General features: G+C 37.0%; 1 protein-coding gene across 1 annotated transcript in view; it reads left to right on the top strand.

The window, feature by feature from the left end:
- LOC134616411 (T cell receptor alpha chain MC.7.G5-like) overlaps nt 1-11,648 on the top strand; it is a 78,353-nt gene extending 66,705 nt beyond the window's left edge. Inside the window, exons 3-7 of the mRNA XM_065469544.1 lie at nt 4,550-4,619; nt 9,481-9,687; nt 9,898-9,942; nt 10,030-10,137; nt 11,370-11,648. Coding sequence (XP_065325616.1) covers nt 4,550-4,619; nt 9,481-9,687; nt 9,898-9,942; nt 10,030-10,137; nt 11,370-11,371 — 432 coding nt within the window. The 3' untranslated portion in view covers nt 11,372-11,648. The remainder of the gene's footprint in view (nt 1-4,549; nt 4,620-9,480; nt 9,688-9,897; nt 9,943-10,029; nt 10,138-11,369) is intronic.
- The last annotated feature ends 11,702 nt before the right edge of the window (nt 11,649-23,350 follow it).

Genomic DNA, 23,350 nt, shown 5'->3' with positions numbered 1-23,350 from the left:
GACAATTGATTGAAATATTTGAAACATATATTCAGACTTCAGAAGTCTGTCTCGGCAGCGTTGGGATTAGGTGGTTTCTGCAGAGCTGCACTGATGATGTTTTAGCACTGGCACTTTGAACTGTGTGAATGTTAATAAGATTATTTTTGGAAGAGGCACAAAGCTACATGTTGCTGCCAGTAAGTTGAATTCATTTTAATCTTAAGGTTACTTTGTATCATTAGTGTACATGTGATTAAATATATCACATATATAAATGTTTAAAGTAGAAGAAACGTCAGCTTTTGTGAAACCGTCACTGAAAAAGAAGTCCTGAGGATTCAGACAAACAGAAATTTAATATAAACGATATTTAAATAGTTTGAGCTCCAAACATGGCTGCTACATGAGGAATGAGAACAATGATGGATGTTTGAAAGGACTCTGGTAGATTTTGTTCTGTGGGTCAAACACGTGAGTCTGACCAGACAAACTCCATCAGCCACACATAATATACACTTTATTCAACATAAATCACTTTAATATTTCATCAAGTTCATTTATTATTAAGTGAAATGAAATCTCCAGAGTTCTGTTCTTTTTTAACAGTTAAGTCTTTTATTAGAAATGCAAAATCTTCAACTGCAGATTTGAACTCTGTCTCCAAAAAAGATATAAAAAGATACATCATGAAATCCAAAGGTTAAACATAATTTATTTATTATGTTATTTGGTGTGCTGATGACATCAGCTCTGTCACTATGAGTTTGTGTACGGCTGTTTCTTATTGTGTGGATAATAGAAACAACAAGCTGGTCTTTGGAGCAGGGATCAGACTGAACACTGAAACCAGTAAGACCAGTACTATAAACCATGATCAGAATAAACTGAATATAATGACGATGCGCTTTACACTGATAAAAATTAAATAATGAAAAAACAATGTTTTATAAATGTTAATCTCAGTGACTTTAACGTCCAATCCGAATGATTTAAACTAACTTTGATAACAAAATCAAAGTTCTGTGGAGGACACAATGAAAAGTTTTATGTTTTATTTTTATCATTTTTATTAACTGAATTTTCGCTGGTAAATTTTAACAAGTAAAATTGTTCAGTCTGTCAGTAAAGTTTTAAAATCTATATGTCGATATATGTTACACTTTAGCTTTGATCGCTGCTCTGTTTGACCCGTCTCTGCGTGAGGTTGTGCTGATATCTTTCACTGTGCGTCTCTGTCTGGAAGCTACAAACTTGTCTTTGGCACAGGAACCAAACTAATCATAGAAACGAGTGAGTATCTCTGTGCAGTAAACAGCTGCTGTGTCAAACATTTACAATTAACGGGAAAGTGATGCGTGACATTTAGGAACACCAGTGGTTCATGTCAACAAACTGTTTGATCATTCAGTGAATAATTATTTGTGAGAGTCCAAATATCAACTAAATGTATCAGACATCAGGGGAAACACACACACATATCCTGACAAATGAAACTGTGAGCTCGTAGTTGTTGTTGAGCGTAGGCGCACTGTGTGTCTGCAACTGGAAACAGAAAAATAGTTTTTGGTGGGGGAACTCGGCTGACTGTTGAATTGTGTGAGTATCATTTTCTGTTATAGATCAAGTGCATAAAATCAAATAATCCTCTAACAGTGTTGGTCAGTCTGACTGTAAAGCGGTCACAGTCACTCCAGTCTGTGAAAAGACAATCAGGTGGAAAAATCTCATCATTCCTTCTTTGTACAGACAAACTTCATCATGTTCAAATATTTTTATTTTGCATTTTTAGATTTAAAAAAAAATTAAAGCTCATAGTGATTGAAAGAAAAGTTAAACCTCAAATTTATAATTAAGTAAATTCATTTTGCATTCAATTCAATTCAATTCAATTCAATATTATTTATAAATCGCCAAATCACAACAAAAGTTACCTCAAGGCGCTTCATATTACATTACATTCCACCTTCATTAAGAGGAAACAGATAATCAGCAGCATGTCCTGTACAAGTTTACATTATAAGTCTTTGTTTATATTTACCTTTAGAAAAACCAAGTATAGATTAGCTGTTGTTGTGTTGTCACACACATGTGTGCAGTGGCAGCCAGTTTGTGTTGAGGGCAGATCCACTGTGTGACTTCTGGATCAGGAAACTTCAAACTGATCTTTGGAGAAGGAACCAAACTTACTCTACAAACCAGTGAGTGTCAGGAGTTTGTACTTTGATAACACTGTGTGAAATATGAGTGATAATAACATGTTAAACTAGCTTCCTCAGCTCTTTGATACATTCAGCTGTTTTTAACTGTTGCTTCCACACAAAGATGTCATCTGTTTCTGTTTGGGCTTTTTGGCAGAGCTCAAAGTGCTTTTTTAATAAATGACAGATTATAAAAGTGTTAGTTTGGATTAGAGCAGTGGTGCATGTAGTTACAGCCTGGAACACATCCACTCTCTGACTGCTGCTCACAAACCTAAAAACTGACATTTGGGGAAAACACATTTACTGTCTGAGCATTGGATACGTGATACTCGTACACTTATACTAGTATCTCTTGTACTAGTGATGTTGTGTGTCCATGTTGAGGTTTTCCATATATGCAGCTCACAGATCACGTCTTCAGTGTTCATCACTGTCGATCACTTACTCATCAGTTATTTGTGTGAGAGCAGCGACTGTGTGACTGCTACTGGAGCAAGCTGGAGGTTATTCTTTGGGGCTGGTGTTAAATTAATCACTGAAGCCAGTGAGTATCCAAATAATTCAAATAATATATAAACAATATATTTACTGTTTCCTGTAACATAAAACATACATACTGTACATTTGTTAAAGTGATAAAACTGTGAAACACTGAGAACGAGAGCTCAGTGCAGGACTGAAACACTGCCCACATTAGTTACAGCTACTTGTTGATTTGTGAATAAAAACAGCTTTTTGATTTAATACAGATACTTAACATTAAGTCCTTAATCAAAGCGCTAATGACCATTACATAACCTTCAGCTAATGACACTACAGTTAGAATAGCAGTGCAGTTTAGATGTTTCAATCATTATTTGGAAGAACTGCAGCCAAACTCAAAACAGACCCGTGTTAAAGTTTTAATTATTTTCAAATACTGGAAATATTTTAGATCAGTAAACATGCTGCACATGTTCACTACCTGTTGCTCTTCACTGTGTCAGCTATGAGTTTATGTGGTAGCATTTCTCCAAGTGTGACTGGAGGTGCCAAACTCCTGTTTGGTTCTGGCATTAAACTGTCCGTCAGTTCCAGTAAGTGCAGTTTATATTTTTGCTGTTTTGTTAGTTTGATTAAACAAATTTGCTAAATAGTGGTTTGAGAAACAGTCATAAAACAACAAAATATAAAATACACAAAAGACGTCCAGACAAAGTTTTCATTTCTCTGCCATCCTTCCTGTGGGTAAATGTTCATGTTGACTCCACTGTGTGACTGCTGGAGGGGCGAGCTTCAAACTCCTGTTTGGAGAAGGGACCAAAGTAACCATAGTAACCAGTGAGTGACTTTAGTAAATATTAAGTATTGGAATTAAAAATCATTTTCATGTAATTTAGCTGGATAAGTAGTTTTACATGTTGCAGCAACTAAACACCAACTGAGTCCTTTATGTGGCGTCGTCGACAATGACTTTAAATCAAATGCTTTTACTCATTTTGCAGTTTGGTTAATCAAGAAGTTCATGATTTATTTAAACACCTCTAAAGGTGAAGACGTTCACTCACGCTCACCTGCAGCTGTCCACCTCTGGGTTTAAGTGCTGACAGCAGTCACAGTGTGACGTTCTCTGGATCCTCCAAACTCAGCTTTGGGTCTGGCGTTACACTGACAGTTAGCTCCAGTAAGTCCTTTTTCACATCCCAAACAATGTTACATCATTATTGTTATTATTATTATTATTAGACACAAACACAGTTCTTGTAATGATTCAATTTTCAATTCAGTTTTATTTATACAGCATCAAATCACAACTACAGTCACCTCATGGTGCTTTATACTGTAAGATAGACCCTACAGTCATACACACAGAGAAAAACCCAACAGTCACATGACTGTAATACTGTAACTGTTCACATCTATACAAACACACTTCATCCCATGTATCTGTTTGCAGTTTAATGATATTCTTCATATTATAATTAGTTCTAATGTTGAGGTTTTTAAATATTAAAAAAGATATAAAACATTATACATTAATTACCACCAACCTCTAGATCTAATAATCTAGCAGTTCTCTACTGATTAGCGCACAGCTTCTTACAGACGATGACCTTCTCAGGTAGTTTTTGCTGAGCGCACACACACTGTGTGACTGGGACAGGCAGCTGGAAAATAGTTTTCGGGAACGGCATAAAAATGACGGTGATGGACAGTAAGTGGAATTATTATCAGCAGTTCATCAAATCAAAGCACAGTTAGTAATAAAAACCAACTTAGCTCAGTACAAACAATGAAAATTATTCCTGCGTTTTGGCTTTTTCCACATTTCATCAGCACTAATTTTAGTTTCTATGTCAGAGCTTATCTCTTTATGTCACTGTCAGTGTTACTGTGTGAACAACTATGGAAACAAGCTGGTCTTTGGTTCTGGTAGTAAACTCATAGTTCAGTCAGGTAAGTGTTTGTAAACATCTGAGTTTATCTTTTATTTATTTGGACAGAAACTTTAAACTTTCAGTTCTGTAATTATTACTTATGTTATTAATCTTTACCTGACATACACATGTCATCACACTCTGACCTGCATATAACTGTCACCTGTAGATTTTGGCTACTCTTACATTTTTATATATATTAATATTTCATTTTAAGCCAAATGAGATTTGGTAAAAAATAAAATAAAAAGTCAAATATTATTAGCCAAAGATGTTTTATGAATAAGTTAATATGTTGTTTGTGGACATGTGCACTCAGGAAACTTAACTGAAGTCAGTTTGTGTGATTGTGTTTTTTGTTGTGTGCCTGGCTACGGAAACTCCAGAGTCATCTTTGGTTTGGGCACAAAAGTTAGAACTGAATCAAGTAAGTCGTTTTTATTTAGGGAACAGAAATGATACAGCTGACTTTTCTCAGCTAACTGTCCCCATTTTTACCCAGAACAATGATACCAGCAGTCCACAGATATCTGTGAAGTGAAAGTCGACACAAAGTCTGTTTCTAAAACGTCTGTATGTTGTTACTCTTCACTGTCTCTCAGATAAAAAACTTACTAAAAGTAACAAAGTGTTCAAAACGCCAAAGTTGTCCCATCATCAATGATTTGATGATTTGATTATGACTCCAGTTAATGCTGAGGTCAGCTCTACAGTGTGACTGCCTCAGGAGCAAACTGGAAACTTCTGTTTGGAAAAGGAACTAAACTGACTGTAAACATCAGTGAGTCGAATTCAAATATTCCATATCCAAATATATAATACAGTTTATTCATGACAGTGTTGGAGTTTGATTCAGTTGCAAAAGAATGATTTATAAAAGTCACATGTAGTTTTAATGTGCCACATGTCAGAACATTTAAACAGCTGTTAACAGGATCAGTTTAACAGTTTTAAGATTTACAAACAAAAACATGTTAAAAAAAAATGTTAACAGTTTTTTTTATTAATTGACTCCAAAACACATGGAGTCAAGTTGTGGATAGAAAGATGAACAAACTGGAAACTGCTGTTTGGAGAAAGAAGACTTAAAATAAATCCTAATTTCTTCTGCTCTCATTTCGTTCTCCTGCTGAGCCATCAAAACAACTAAAATGAAATCATATACAAATAAAAGGAATAACTTTAGGTTTCTTTCAGTTTATAAAGTCTGACCTCATCATGGTCAGATGGTGTTCTCACAGGAGAATAAATATCACATAATATATTTAAAATACATGATGAACTAAATCATTATGACTGACATCAGAACAGAAACATTTCTCTGTGGTTATTCTTCATCTGGCCCCTAAATGTATTTCACTTCATGGTGCTGCATCTTTTCAGTCTCTGAGTGTGTGACTGACTCTGGGCTTTATAAACTCACCTGTGGTGAAGGCACAGACCTGATGGCTTCAGTAAGTCCATCTTCCCTGTTTAACCAAAGGAGTAGTTCAGTACGTGGAGGTTAACAGAGTATGGAGACTGTAACTTTGGTAACCTTGGTAATTATGGTTATATTGTGTCTGCCACGTCTACCTTATGGTAACATTATGTGTTTTTTAATTCCAGTTGCTTTACATCCTTTATAAACACAGGAACAAATGTCCAGCCTTAAATTGGTTTCATGTATTTCGCCCCCCACTGAGCCCTCACTGGTTTTTGCTGAGTCTGTTCTCAGTGTGTGAATGACGGTGTTAAGCTCCTCTTCAGCACTGGAACAACTCTGCATGTAGAAACCAGTAAGTCTGAACTGTAGATGGAACTGAAGGTAGTTTTACAACATTAATATTCAGTCTTAAATAAAACTGAGGTCAGCTGTTATTGTAACATCAGCTGGTAAATTATTGTCATTTACTTTGTCAGGGTTTTGTTTTCTTAAACCAAACTCACAGTTGATGCCTGTAAGCTCGTTTTATTCAGAATCCAAAGATCGTGTAAAGAAGTTATCAATCACAACATTACAGCAGAGCAATGAGACATCATTCAGATTAACTCTACAACATTACACACAAAAATATGCTTTAAACGTCAACCACTGAAAAAAGTCATAATTCAGCAGTAACTTTAAATTTCCTGCAGTTACTTAAAAGAAACATTAGAATGGTTTGATGTATTCAAGAAAGTCTTTGGACAAAATGTCATAATTTAATAACTAAATGCATGAAATTTGAGTTTTATATGTAAGAGACCACTTTACTGAGTTATCAGAAGTTATTGTTACAAACAAACCAGTTAAACTAAATGCAGTTTTGTAGTTGAGGTTTTTGGTTTGTAGCAGCGTGCAGTGTGACTGACTCTGGAGGCAGAAAACTTCACTTTGGAGGTGGAACCAGGCTGATTATTCAAACTCGTGAGCCATTTATCATTTATTAATCATGACTTAGAACTAAATGGGTGATTTCTGTCTTTGAAACAGTTTTTCTTTTGTCCAGACGTCTTCTTGAACGTCATTACACATTAATACGTCTGTTACAGAGCCACAGTTTGTCAGCACAACACTGAGTAATTGTATTTATTGTATTCTTATGAGATTTCAAAAGTTAATATTTTAACAACCCAAAATAATCTTGAAGCGATCAGCTTCATCTGCAAACCAAAGTTGATGAATAACCAAGATTATCATCACTGAGTTTCTTTTAGGTTAAATTTGAGGTAAATACACAACTGATCCAACGTGCTTGTTAATATCGTTACTCTTATAATTATATGTTATTAGTTACTGTGAAGATGTCAGACATTCAGCTGATTACTGAGTTTAAGTTAAGAAGTGTTTCACTGTGTGAACGATGGGACGGGAAAACTCGTGTTTGGAGACGGAACCGAGCTGAAAATAGAGAAAAGTATGAAACAAAGAAACATCACTGAACATTTCTCATTTTACATTTCGATTATGATTTTTTTTTACTAAATTCACAGAAAATAGGAATCTAGATTTTTTCTCAAAAAAGATTTTTAGTAAATAATAATTTTTTAAATACGATCATTTATCTAAATACATGCAAAGAGAAAAATGACACTGAACACAAACGTCCTGTAAGGTGTAGATAAGTTATTGATCAGTCTTCTTTAACTGTGCGACTGCATCAGCTGATGAAAAACTACAGTTTGGATCTGGAATGAAACTCATCACCTCTGACAGTGAGTGAGTCGTGTTTACTGCAAGAGAAGAAGAAAAACGAGGCGTTACTAGAAGTTATTAGTTATTAATTTGGTTTTAATTTGATAGTTATTATTCATTCTAAGAGTCCAAACACTGTATATTTATATAATCATTTAAGTTACAAAGTGCAGCTTTAAGGGTGAGGTATGAGTGAGCAAACTAATATCCTTAAATAATCCTTTTCATTCACATGAAAGCTTAATGTTTGTTTTTAATGTTTAAGCAGGCCAGAGACACTGGTCCTGAATATGTTCTGAATACGTCTGCACTTAAATGTCCTCGATCCACAAACAGCAGGTGAAACTTTAACCTGTTCAGTTACTGTGATGAAGTAAGTCAGTGTGTGAATGATGGGACACAAAAGCTCATCTTTGGACGAGGAACTGAGCTGAAAGTACAACAGAGTAAGAGTTTCCTTTCATTAAAACTGCACATCAACGTTTGATGTTTAGTAAATCTCACATTGTTAAAGTTATAAATAATCACGACTTCACCAATCCCACATGTTTGATAGAAGATACATTATCAGCACTTGTAACTTGTAACTAAAATTAGCTTGCATTTTATTACCAAAACTGTATCCTGTTAGTAATAGTGTTAACAACAACTCAAACATGCTTGTAATGTTACTGATATATTACACTACAGTAAAACAATATGACAGACATTTACTGAACTAGTATTATTTACATATACATGGTTAAGAGCTGCACTGGTTTTTGTAACTGGTTTAGCTGCAGTGTGAATAACAATAATTACAAAGTCATATTTGGATCAGGAATCACATTAATTTCATCCTCAAGTAAGTGGATCGTCTGCATAACCTGAAAAATAACTGAAATTATAAAATGTTTTTCATTTCCCTGAATTCAAAACTGTGAGTTAAATATATAATCTCAGTATGACAGGAAATACTTTGCACTTAATGTAATATGAAGTAATATCTGATCATTATTTCACCTCATTGTATGAAGTATTTTTAAACTAAATAAACTTTTGTATAAATCCTTAGCAAGCAGACGCTCATAACTAAAAACCTCCAGTTTAATATTTTATTTCAAGGACAATATTTGTGAACAGATTTATATTTATTCATTACTAAATACTACAACACAGACAAATGATTTGTTTTTATAAAACTACTGCACTAAACACCATGAATGTACTTTAAATAAGTAAATTAAAACACATAAATAATTTCAGGATATAAAAGTGACTAAAAGATGGCTATGTGTACTCATGTGAGTCACAACAGCTGCTGCTTGAAGTTGTAATTTTATTCTGGTAAAGTAATAAATTCCCTGAGTACTGCTGTGGACCAAATGAAAGTAAATCCACATGAGAAACTTCCAGTGGGAAGGCAGTTAAGTGAAAGTGTTCTCGTGTGAATAACATGGAAAACTGTACAAATACCATCAGCAAAGTTTTACAAAGTTTAGAAACGGTCTTTTACAGAGTGCAGCATCATTCTGATGATCCTTTTGATGAGTTTGATCTTGGCAGCTCAGATGTTTTTGACCATGTTTGAATCACAGTGTGTCTGTGAGTGAACTCATCTCTTTGCATTAAACCTCGTTTCTTTGGTCAACAAGTGATCAGAGGTTTTGAGGCGAATGCTGAAGCTGCAGATAATTCCACATTATTCCAGTTTGTTCATGAGTTCTTCGTTTGTGTTTTTCAGGGGTAGAGTACGAGCCATCCTATTTCAAACTGGGAAAAGGCGATGATGCGGCATGTTTGGCAACTGGGTTCAGCAGACACAATGCAACAGCCAATCATTGGAATTATAGCTTGGAATTCAGTAAGACAAAAGCTGTGGCGATATCACCAAAGTTGGATCTGTACAACCAGGTGATATTTACAGGCAACGATGCAAAGATTTGTGAATGTAAGTATCAAGAAATTCATAGGAATTATTTTCATCATATAATTTACTTTTCCATAAGAATATATTATATATAGTGTGTACATAACCCTTTAATCTTACACGTAAACTTACATATTTGTATTTGATTGTCAGACTGCAGAAATCTGCATTAAAGGCGCATTTACTTTGAAATGAATTAATTACCACTTTTATCTGTTTGATTTTTTTCAGCACCAGGCAAGCGTGCCAGCGCATGTGTTGATGTTTTGGAGCCAGGTATGTATTAGATCTGATTAAACAGGTGGATTGAAAGAAGCTGTTTGTGTTTGTTGGTTGACATTTTTCTGATTGTGCTGTTTGCAGATCCAAAGGTGAACCTCATGTCTCTGACCATCCTGGCTCTCAGAGTGATCTTCATCAAGACCATCATCTTTAACATCATAATGACTCTGCGGCTGTGGATTAGTCAGTGTGAGTACAAAACAAACGAGTTTGTGTTTGTGGCCTGGTGACTGGGGAGATCTTTAACTATATTGGGTTGTTTGACTGTTATCTCCATCACACACAGAGAGACAAACATGTTTTCTAAGCTTTATTGAACCTTTTTGTTCATTTTCCAATGAGAAGGTAAAGTTTTAGTACACAGACCACTGACAGTTAATATGGGGCCTGAATTTGGGAAACTTTTACCTCCATTTGCCAATTTTCACACATTTGAGGACTGCAGAATAACCCAGGATCAGTCAAACTGTGATGTACACTTAATGCATGTAAGAAATGGAAATCTGCTTTATGTCCATTGTGAGTTGTTGGATAATCAAAGCTGGATCAGAATTCATAGTCCACATCCTGTCAGGTTTAGGGAATAAAATCATTTTGGTAACGGTTTGGACTTGTTAAACAACAACAAAAAAAAGAATTTCCAATATTTAAACATGAAAATTTGATGAAATATTTTTAACTGACCAAAAAAAAATCCTAAACCATGACAAATACAGTCCATGGAACTGTGTTGCCTCAGTGGAAATGATACAAGACGACACACGAAGATCCAATTTATGCATCGACCTCGAGATAGAAAACAAGTTGTTTTTTCCCTGATTGTCTAATCAGGGATGTGGATAAAACCAAGGTGAATGTCAAACTTCCTAAACTCTGTCTTATGAACGTTGGGTGATCTTATAAAATCTTTTGTTTTGCCTTTGAGATTATCATAGATAAAAATTCAGTGTGGGAAGCAGCAGAGGATATTACAGAGTCCTCACCTGTGACTCACGTGGTTCAGTAACAGTGCATGGGTTTCTCTTGGATATTCTTTAAAGCTCTGTCTGTATGAAAAGCTGTTCTGTTATTTCTTTTACATACAAACCAGGAACTGTTACATATGAAAATGATTCTCTTGGTGTTGGTTTGGTCAACAAAGTCCTGAAAACTCTCTCACAGGACCAGGTTAAAAAAGGAGAGTTAACTGACGTCTTAATCAGCAGTTACATTTTATTTTAAAACAGCAGGAATATTTTTGGTCAGTTTTCATATTTAGATAATGTGTAAACATGAATCTGCTTTCGCTCCTGGATAGAAAAGAAACTCTGACAATAACACACGTCAGGTTTCAAACCAGCAGCATGTTTGTTTTTACTGTTTGTATTAAAGCAGGTTCAGTTCACATGAATCAAATTTCTTTTTTATGTTTTGTCTTTCAGAAACTTCACAGAAACCCCAAGAGGACAACCTTCTGTGTGACTGGATGAAACTTGAAGTTCACTGAGCTTCAGCGTGTATATCATGTATAAATATCATATTACCTGTTTATCATACCATCTGTTAATAACTCTTTATAGACGTTATCCTTTAATACATTGTTGATTGTTCCAAAAAGTTTGATTTTATGTTATCTTTACATATTGTCACTGATGTTTTTTATGAATGAATTAAACTCTGTCTCACTTGATGATGTAAATGTCACAGTTATGTTTAACAGATTGTCCTTTCAATCATTTCCTTGTGTGATGTGGTAATAAAAGCTAAAAAAAGACCCTGAGATTGTTTTTTTCCTGGATTATTTGCATTTATATAGCATGATTCTATTTTTACTGACCACTCACAACACGTCAGACTGTAGTTCACATGTTTAACCATAATTTATTCAAGACTTTCCAAAGAACCTACCAAACTGGGCAAAAATCTGGAGCTCTCCCTCATTTCCTCATTATTTTCTTCTGATTTCTAAAGTGACCCTGAGCAATATTTCTCAGCTCTCTGACGGGCTTTCAAAGTGTTCTTTGGACGTTTGCTGCCTTTTCACTCAGTCAGTCTAGTTCTTGCCCCCGAAAGTTTTAGAGAAATTAGCTTTTTGTTTGCTTGGTTGTTTAGTTGCTTAAGTCACTTCACAGTGACCTGTTAAACATTTAGGCAGAAAATAGACACAGAACCTGAGAGCTGCATCAGAAGCCTCATCAGATGTAATCTCAATGGAAGTGTGACTGTCAAAGCCTCTCTTAATGAAGATAAATGGGATGTAAAAGGCTGGGATGTGTCAAATTACTCAGCAACAGCTCTAAATCAGTGTCAACAGGTCTGATGGAGTGACAAATTAAAATCTTTATCAATGTGTAGGAAGAGTTCTTGAGAGAGGTACAACAGTGATACAGCTACCTGTCAGGTTTAGGCCGTGTCATGGTGTCGGGCTGTGAGTAGTTTTGAGGACCTTGTCAAACTTGATGAAGTTATGAACAGTACTGTCAGAGTTTGATGAAGCAATTCAATTATTGACAAACTATAAGTGTCCAGGAGAACCAGGCTCAGGTTAGAGTGACCAGCTACTGTGACCGTTTGAGGGTCAGGGGAGGAAGAATGGACAAAGACTCACTATAGAAGAGAGCCAGAGATGAATAATTCCATTCAGGGTCACCTGGTCCAGCCCTAACTATATGCTTCAGCAAAAAGGAAAGTTTGAAGCCTAATCTTGAAAGTAGAGATAGCGTCTGTCTCCTGAATTCAAACTGGAAGCTGGTTCCACAGACGAGGGACCTGAAGACTGAAGGCTCTGCCTCCCATTCTACTTTTAAATACTCTAGGAACAACAAGTAAGCCTGCAGTGTGAGAGTGAAGTGCTCTAATAGGGTGATATGGTACTACAACGTCATTAAGATAAGATGGGGCCTGATTATTTAAGACCTTGTATGTGAGGAGCAGGATTTTGAATTCTGGATTTAACAGGAAGCCAATGAAGGGAAGCAAATACAGGAGAAATCTGCTCTCTCTTTCTAGTCCCTGTCAGGACTCTTGCTGCAGCATTTTGGATTAACTGAAGGCTTTTCAGGGAGTTTTTAGGACATCCTGATAATAAAGAATTACAGTAGTCCAGCCTGGAAGTAATAAATGCATGAACTAGTTTTTCAGCATCACTCTGAGACAGGATATTTCTAACTTTAGAGATGTTGTGCAAATGGAAGAAAGCAGTCTTACATATTTGTTTAATATGTGCGTTGAAGGACATGTCCTGGTCAAAAATGACTCCAAGGTTCCTCACAGTGTTACTGGAGGCCAAGGTAATGCCATCCAGAGTAAGAATCTGGTTAGATACCATATTTCTAAGATTTTCAGGGCCGAGTACAATAACCTCAGTTTTCTCTGAATTAAGAAGCAGAAAGTTAGCGGCCATCCAGGTCTTTATGTCTTTAAGACATTCCTGCAATTTAACTAATTGGTGTGTGTTACCTGGCTTCTTGGATAGATAGAGCTGCGTGTCATCTGCATAGCAGTGAAGAATTATGCTATGTCTTCTAATGATGCTGCCTAAGGGAAGCATGTATAATGTAAACAGAGTTGGTCCTAGCACTGAACCCTGAGGAACACCATAATAGACCTCAGTGTGTGAAGAGGACTCTCCATTTACATGCACAAACTGGAGTCTATTAGATAGATATGATACAAACCACTGCAGTGCAGTACCTGTAATACCTACAGCATGTTCTAATCGCTCTAATAGGATATTATGATCAACAGTATCGAACGCTGCACTGAGGTCTAGCAGGACAAGCACAGAGATGAGTCCACTGTCAGAGGCCATAAGAAGATCATTTGTAACCTTCACTAAAGCTGTTTCTGTGCTGTGATGAGCTCTGAAACCTGACTGAAACTCTTCAAATAAGCCATTCCTCTGCAGATGATCTGTTAGCTGTTTGACAACTACTCTTTCAAGGATTTTTGATATGAAAGGAAGGTTGGAGATTGGCCTATAATTAGCTAAGACAGCTGGGTCTAGAGATGCTTTTTAAGTAAAGGTTTAACTACAGCCACCTTGAAGGCCTGTGGTACATAGCTGATTATTAGAGATAGGTTGATCATATTTAAGATTGAAGCATTAATTAATGGCAAGACTTCTTTGAGCAGTTTTGTAGGAATGGGGTCTAAAAGACACGTTGATGGTTTGGAGGAAGTAATTATTGAAGTTAACTCAGAAAGATCAATTGGAGAAAAAGAGTCTAACTTAACATCAATGGTACTAAAAGTAGCTGTAGATAATATTACATCTGTGGGATGATTATTGGTAATTTTTTCTCTAATGATTAAAATGTTATTTGTGAAGAAGTTCATGAAGTCATTACTAGTTAACGTTAAAGGGATTGTTAGCTCAACAGTGCTCTGACTTTTTGTCAGCCTGGCTACAGTGCTGAAGAGAAACCTGGGGTTGTTCTTATTTTCTTCAATCAGTGACGAATAGTAAGATGTTCTGGCTTTGCGGAGGGCTTTCTTATAAATCAGCAAACTATTTCTCCAGGCTAAATGATGATCCTCTAAATTTGTGACACGCCATTTCCTCTCCAGCTTACGAGTTATCTGCTTTAGGCTACGTGTTTGAGAATTATACCACGGAGTCAGGTACTTCTGATTTGAGGCCTTAGTTTTCACAGGAGCTACAGTATCCAGAGTCGTACGTAGTGAGGAGGTAAAATTATTAACAAGATAATCGACCTCTGTTGGAGTAGCGTTCAGATAGCTGCCCTGCTCTATGTTGGTACAGGCCATTGAAGATGATAACAGTGGGTGGATTATATTCTTAAACTTAGTTACAGCACTTTCAGAAAGACATCTACTTTGATAAAGTCTACTCTCCACTGCTGTGTAATCAATTATTGTAAATGTAAATGTTATCAGGAAATGATCAGACAGCAGAGGGTTTTCAGGAAACACTGTTAAATGTTCAGTTTCTATGCCATATGTTAAAACAAGATCTAGAGTGTGATTAAAGTGGTGGGTGGGTTCTTTTACATTTTGAGAGAAGCCAATTGAGTCTAATAACAGATTAAATGCCATGTTGAGGCTGTCATTTTTAGCATCTACATGGATGTTAAAATCACCCACAATAATTATTTTATCTGAGCTGAGCACTAAATCAGATAAAAAGTCTGAGAAATCAGAGAGAAACTCTGTGTAAGGCCCAGGTGGACGATAGATGATAACAAGTAAGACTGGTTTCTGAGTTTTACAGCTGGGGTGGACAAGGCTAAGCATCAGGCTTTCAAATGAATTAAAAGTCTGTCTTGGTCTTTCGTTAATTAATAGACTGGTGTGAAAAATTGCTGCCACACCACCCCCTCGGCCTGTGCTTCGAGGTTTCTGGTAGTTAGAATGACTCGGGGGTGTTGATTCATTTAAACTAACATAATCATCCTGCTGCAACCAGGTTTCTGTAAGCCAGAGTAAATCGATTTGTTGATCAATTATTAAGTCATGTACTAACAGAGACTTGGAGGAGAGAGACCTAATATTTAATAATCCACATTTCACTGTTTTACTCTTTGGTTCAGAGGTGGATACTGTATTCTTCTTTCTTTGTGATTTTTATGTTTAAGTTGTTTATTGCTGGTTTTTAGTTTGTTTTTGTCTGTTTGGGAGCTGACACCGTCTCAATGGAGATGGGTTTTTGGGGGGTAGCAGGAGGAGAGAAGCTGCAGAGAGGCGTGTAAGACTGCAACTCTGCTTCCTGGTCCCAACTCTGGATAGTCATATTTTGGGGGGTTTAATAAATTTGTCCATATTTCTAGAAATGAGAGCTGCTCCATCCAAAGTGGGATGGATGCCGTCTCTCCTAACAAGACCAGGTTTCCTCCAGAAGGTTTGCCAATTATCTATGAAGCCCACATCGTTTCTGGGACACCACTCAGACAGCCAGCAATTTAAGGAGAACATGCGGCTAAACATGTCACTCCTGGTCTGATTGGGGAGGGGACCAGAGAAAACTACAGAGTCCGACATTGTTTTGGCAAAGTTACACACTGATTCTGTCATCATTTATTCTGTCATAAATCAGTCTGTCATCACTGCTGATCTGAATTATAATTTTACTGACTGAGTGAAGAAGAAACTGCATCCTGGGACTAAGTCATTATTTTATTAATGTTTATTTAACCAGGAAGATCCCATAGAGATTAAAAACCTCTTTTTCAAGGGAGACCTGCCTATTTTGGCCAGGTCTCACGGTTACAGAAATTACTCAAATACAGGCAGCAACAATGCACATGCAACAATAAATGAAACAATACAAATAAAATAAAATTCAATAAAATTCAATAAAGTTCAAATAAAAATAAAAAGTCAGTTAAAATGACAATCAATCTAATTGAAACAGTTGCATGTTATGGACATAAAGACCTGGATGGCCTCTTCCATTTGTGCAACATCTCTAAAATTAGAAATATCCTGTCTCAGAGTGACGCTGAAAAACTAGTTCATGCATTTATTACTTCCAGGCTGGACTACTGTAATTCATTATTATCAGGAAGTCCTAAAAACTCCCTGAAAAGCCTTCAGTTAATCCAAAATGCTGCAGCAAGAGTCCTGACAGGGACTAGAAAGAGAGAGCAGATTTCTCCTGTATTGGCTTCCTGTTAAATCCAGAATTCAAAATCCTGCTCCTCACTCCTCCCCCCTGAGCCTGGTTCTGTCGGAGGTTTCTTTCGTTAAAAGGTAGTTTTTCCTTCCCACTGTCACCAAAGTGCATAGAGAGTCATCTGATCGTTGTGTTTTTCTCTGTATTAATATAGAATCGTTACCTTACAATATAAATTTAATTCATAAAAGTTGAATTGATCTGAAGACTTTTTTTTTTGAAAATGAATCAATAAATTAAAACAATTGAAATGTTGCCCCCAATTCACACTGAACACCGTGAAGACATATTAATAATGTTTCAGTTGTATTATGTATCAGTGTGAAAGGTTTACCTCTGTACTACACACAGAATGTAAAAAGAGAGAATAACATTACTTTGTAACCCACAACATTTAGTATTGATTAAAAAAATGTGAGTATTCAAACAAATAACAGGACATTATAGGTAATTCAATTGGTTTTGTTTTGTTTTATTTTTTGCATTGAAACGTGACGGATTTAGTGAAATTATGATGAAATGATGGGGTCGGCAGCCTATCCCAGCTGCCACAGGATTAAAGGCAGTGTGTACCATACACAGCTTACAGGGTAAACACACAGGGACAAACATTCATACACCTGTTTTTTGCCAGTTACTCCAAACATCATCGATTTAAACCCATGACCTTCTTGCTGAGTCAACAGCACTGTTCACTGCACCATTTTTACATTTTAATTAATTGAAATTTTTATTTTCAATCATGACTCCTAAGATGGCTGTAACAGGCTGCTGATTTTAAAGATAATTCTTCGATGCAGAAAACAGTAATCAGTGTTTGAGATCAGCAGAGCTGCTTAAACTGGAGCGAGCTGCGATTCTCTCTGTGGTTTGTTGTTTGTTCTGTTTCCTGTTTGCGCAAAATATAACAACAACACAAAGATAACTGTGTGTGTGTGTGTGTGTGTGTGTGTGTGTGTGTGTGTGCTCTTATCCTCCTGTGAGTACATTCTAACATAAACTTAAATAAATAATGTAGAAATACACTCGTTGGTGCAAAGTGGATGTGAGGCTGTGGGATGGGTCACCAGCAAACAAAGAAAATATATTTACTTGTTTCAGATTTGAAGACAGTCTCATTTTAAAGAGATATAAATCATGAAAGCTGATAAAGTGTATATTAATTACAGAGTCTCAATTCTCCTTAAAAAAAAATCTCACTTCCAAACTAAGTCTTGTCTTCCTGAAGCTGTAAAACAAAGTTTTAATTAAAACTGCTGATTTAAAGTTAAAAAAAAAAAAAAAAAGTATGCAAATACTGAAGAATTTAAGGTTTCTTTACTTTATGGAAGGACTGGATGTTGGACTGGAAGAAACTGAATCTGGGACAGATGTGCTTTATAACAAGTAGAGATGAGTATCAGTAACTGACAGATTGACTGTAATCTGTGGGAGTCAGATTTCTGTCAATGACATAAAGAACATGTAAATTCATGCAAACCTTTTATCTAATGTGTTTTTTTCTGGAACTGCACTGCAGCAGTTTGCAGCCGAGTGTGAAGCAGTAGGAATGAGAATCAGCACCTCCAAATCTGAGGCCAGGGTCCTCAACCGCAAAAGGGTGGAGTGTCCACTCTGGGTCAGGTTCTTGCCCCAAGTGGAGGAGTTTAAGTATCTCACGACTGTTTACGAGTGACGGGAGAAGGGAGCGGGAGCTCAACAGATGGACTGGTGCAGCGTCTGCATCACTGCAGCCGCTGCACCAGTCTGAGAGCTGAGTGTAAAAACTAAGCTCTCGATTTCCCGGTTGATCTACGTCCCCACCCTCACCCATGGTCACGAGTGTGGGTAGTGACCAAAAGAACGAGATCGCGGATACAAGCGGCAGAAATGGGCTTCCTCTGAAGGGTGGCTGGCCTCTCCTGTAGATTTAGATTTTACTTTACCTTTACCAAATGTGATGAAATGATCTAAATGATTTTCAAAACAAAAAAAACCCCTAAAAATTAATTAATTAATAATAAGAGTTATTTTGGCAAATCTAATAAATAATTTGGAAAATAAATGAAAGATTAACAACTTTTTAAATAAATTACTTGTTCACTGTTTTTGCTGTTGCAGGATGGAGACAAAGATTTTCCCATGGGACAGAAAAGTATGAGGAGTATCCAGAGTTCTCCTGGGTCCTGGTATCAAGTTTGAAAGTCTAGTATCATGATAACCCTGATTTATAGTTATCAGTGTCATTAGTTTGATTATTTGTGCTTTGAAGTTTCTAACAGGTTAGATGAACCTTACATGTGCATACACAGCATAAGGTTTCATAATGATACAGAGGATGTGTTTACCGTCACGGTCCAATCACACATTTCTCGTCATTGGGATGTTTTGTTGTGAGATATAAAGTTCATTTGTTTGTGCAGTTTACTGATCTGAGTGCAGATCATCAGATCTGTGAGGATGAATCATGTCGGTCTGATCACTGATCGCTGACACTTCCAGGTTACACAACCGCACTCAGTGGAAACAGTGTGTGTGTGTGCGTGTGTGTGTGTGTGTGAGAGAGACATCCACACCACTTCCACTCCACCTGTTTTCCACAGGCAGAGAGGATCTGTCTGTGTTTATTCTTTAGATTCTTTTCTGTCTTTAATGTAACAACGTGCAGATTAAACGTTCAGACTGCAGCTGACAAACTGTTTTTAAATGAAGTAACCTTATGTGAGGTAGATTTTTACTGTTCATCGCTCCGAATGCATGACCTCTGACCTCTGTGTTGTACACATACTGTATGCAAGCTTGTGTGCTGAAACATATAAGTACATATATACACATAAACACACTCATTATTGATATATACTGTGTGTTTTAATATAATATGTACAGATTAAGACATTTTAGCTGCAAACTGTAACCTTTTGTCTTTGTAAGTTTTATATCTTTGAAAAAATGAGAAATGCTTCAAATTTTAAAAGAAATATTTAACCTGTTAAACTTCCTGTTTGTCTGAGCGCACTGACTCTGTGCTCAAAGTATACGAGCAGTCCCGTCCACATATTCTAATAATGCTTAATCTTAATCCTGCAGCACACAGTGATCATTAAGAACAGTTTCCACTCACACTGTGTCAACAAGTAAGTGTTTGTTAGATGATGTTAATATTTAAAGAAACAATCAAACACTGACTGTGATCAAGGCTTCATGAGGTAACATCAGTTGTCACAGTAACTGGGAGTTGAATCCCATAATAAACCATACCACGTATCTGGGTAGAACGACCTGCTGTCCAAATACTTCTGGTTATCAGGATTGAACAACAGAAACATTTGATCACAGAATGACTGCACGCGTGTCTCAGTTAAACTGCAGCCGTCTGCAGGCTCATAACGCTCCGTCCATTTTCTTCTGTGCGGGTTTGAGTCACAGTAGCAGCAGGTGATGCAAAGCTATACGACTTTTCTCCTTAAAGTCAAATTTGTGTGATTTTGTGTGTGTGACATTTTCATCTAAGATGTGTGTAATAACCCCGTGCATGTCTGATCAGATGCTGCCCTCAGCTCGGTCGCATTCCTGTCCTAAAGCCAACTTTCTACTTCTGTGTGTCAAGACAAAACAGTTTGAGGCTCATTTAAAGGACGAATAATAAAGAACAGTTTTAGAGTTTTGGACTGTTTTCTGCAGAAAACTGCAGTTTTTCATTTTCAGAAAGGTTGTGACAGATGTTTTACATTTGCAGGCACATTTACATCCAACAACTGAATGCATATAATTAACAAAAGCACCGTATTCTAATCTGCCTGCTTTATCTCAGTGTGAAAGTTGACACATTTTTCTGTAGTGTGAGAGATTAGCTGTCATTCTGCGGAGGTGTTTGAATCTGCGATCTGATTGGCTGCTGCTGCTGGAAAATCTTCTGCCTCACTGTTTCCACAGGATGTGGTCGCCCGATGTGATCGAGCTGCAGCGTGATGGCTGCGTCACAGACGAAGGCGGCTGCGGTTTCTGCCTCAAAGCCTGCTGGGACAGGAAGCGTGTCAGTGGGGGTGGGCGGGGAAATCGAGGTCAGGCGGTGCTGGAGGTAAGGATGTACGATCAGGTGTGGCCTCACAATCGGTGTGAGAAAACAGATCAGACGCCTAAATATGAAACGTGTGCAGCCAGTGGCACCGCCGCAGTTTTCACGTCACAGAGATGAGGCCAAAAATCCGACTGCAGGTGGACACGCCAACAGCTGCAGCAGGAGACCCAAATTCATCTGTGCACTTTCACTTGTTTCAGCAAATATTAATGATCAAAGAAATCTGTTTCACATTTCACGGCTCTGTTTTTCACCAACAGCCAAACTCAGCTTTTCATCTCTGAGACGTGAACAGAATGAATGACTCTGTGATAGTGGGCTGTTCTTGTTAGTGTGGAGCAGCTCAAACTTGTATTTGTGTGATTTGCTAATTTATTATATCTACTGTTGACTCTTAAATATCTCCATTTATTTTTATTTATGTCTGATAATATCTTTACTATCATGGGTGAATTTCACTGATTTCTACAGATTCTGAAGCATGAATGAAAGTCCAGCTCGAAGGGTCGAGAGAGATTACAGGAAAAAGAAAACAGACGTTAGCTTTTCTGTTGTTCTGATGTCAGAACCTCCTCAGTTGGTGTCACAGGATCAGAAATATTTATTGTCTCATTTTTTCATTTCTTTTTCAAACATATGACAAAGCTGCTCCGATGAAATCCGACCTTCTCTCAGTTCAGTATTCAGTGAAACGCACACGAGTACAGATAATTACTGTGAACACACGTGTACATTTATGATGATGTTACATGATGTTAGAAAATGAAAATAAAGAATGCAGTCTTGTGAATTTTCAGTGCACAGGGTTTAGTGTACCAGGTTAGGTCAGCACTCAAACTGTGGCTGAAACAGGAAACACTTTTCAGGCCAAAGTAAAAGTTTTGCTCCCAAATCTTCACTAAAATCCAAACGTTTCAGTAAAATGTTGCATAAATGAAGCTCTTTGTCTTATTTGGATATTTTTCTGTGTTTTGGCCACAGATGTTTCAGTTAGAAAACTGGAGCAGCTTTAACAATCACATCTTACCTTTGATGTTAGAAGCTCCATTTTATATTATATTTGACATTTTATTAGAAATGACCTAAATTATGGTCATAAATAGAAAATCTATATAGTTTCAGTTTCTAATCCTTTTACTGAGTAATTATAGACTTTTATAACTCAGAAGCAAAACCGAACCTTGGCTGGGCCTTTAAAATGCATCATCTAAAACTAACAGTTTGATGTTACAGACGAGTCAACTTTAACGACATTACAAAGTTTTATTTTTAATAAACCGTCTGCTTGTTTCATTTCTTTAATTTACAAATATGTCAGTTAGTCTGATGAGAAGATTCATTTACTTGGACACATGTTCAGTTTATTTGTATTTGTTTCTGTAATTATCTGAAATTATTTCATCGCTTCCTTGACTTTGTGTTCAGATGGTGAATTTTCCTGATTCTGCACATGTAGCTTTGAAATTAAAATGAATTTCGATAATGCTTCAAAAAACAAACAAACTGATAAATTAGCATCCACATGCATTTGAAGAAGGCTGACAAGTTGTGACACTTTAGAAGGATTTTGAGTTTATGTGAGATTTCTGTTTTATATACAGCAGCAGTCAGATCAGTGAGAAGTGTTGAACTATTGTCATGTCTCGACAAACAGACACAGAAAAATGCTTCGGGGATTATTTTAGCGTTACTTTGTGTATTTTATTAGGACTTCCTGTTTCATCGTGTGCTACACACTGCAGCGGAGCCTCCATGTTCCCTTATTGATATTATGAACCCAATCAGAGCCGTCTGCTGGAATCTGACCTGCTTCATGTTTTCTGTGTTTGAGTTTGAAGAAACACAACTTGATTTAGTAAAAAGCTCCACACAGAAAATGAACCAACAAATGTTTCAGACTGGAAGAACTGGTCCCAGACGTCACCCTGGGTGCTGCTGCTGGAGGCCCTGCATGTTTCACTCTGGTGTTTCTCTTTTGTCCACTGTCATCACACATCTTTCAGTTTCACTCATCATTCATCATTTCATCATTGCACTTGTCCAGTGTGACATCACTGTCCTTGTGTGTCCTTTGCTTTGTTCTAGAGTCCCTGCAGATGTTTACAGATGTCACCATCATCGTCCTCATTATGAAGAGTGTGACCTTGTTTTTTTGTGAGTGTCAGAGACGTGGCTGTAACCACACGAACATCACCGTGTCTGTTTGTTGGTGGGTTTTATTTGTTGTTTTTGCAGCTTCACCGCTGACAGGAAGCCAGCAGCAGCAGGGCAGAGCGAGGAAGCGGCGCTGCAGCGGTGGGAGGCTCTGAGGTCGCCTCACAACCTGACAAACATCCGGCAGCAGACGCAGAAGAAGAAAAACCCGACCTCAGAATGTTTCCAACACACGTGGTGGAAAAAAAGCTGCAGCTGAAGCAGCCTGCACACTTTCAGGAACTTTGTGCCTCTCAAGAAATAAAAATATGACCATTTAAAGTCATTATAATACAGGCAAATATTCATTATATATAATACATTAGAATACAGCAACATCAGTTTATTTTAGTGTAGCAGCACAGCTCAAGTCTTTTACAGACACATGGGAAATGCAGCTGTATTCTGATCTGTGCATCACATGTTTATCTGCTGATTGTTGAGTTAAAGCTTCCACATATAAACGCTAAAGCAGACAAACAGTAACAACATGTTAACAACTGGATTCAAAAACTCTGAAGAAGCATCTTCAGGTTTGT

Source organism: Pelmatolapia mariae, linkage group LG18 (assembly GCF_036321145.2).
Source record: "Pelmatolapia mariae isolate MD_Pm_ZW linkage group LG18, Pm_UMD_F_2, whole genome shotgun sequence".
Lineage (NCBI taxonomy): Eukaryota > Metazoa > Chordata > Actinopteri > Cichliformes > Cichlidae > Pelmatolapia > Pelmatolapia mariae.
The sequence above is the reverse complement of the archived record's forward strand: the minus strand, read 5'-3'. Positions and strand labels throughout refer to the sequence as shown.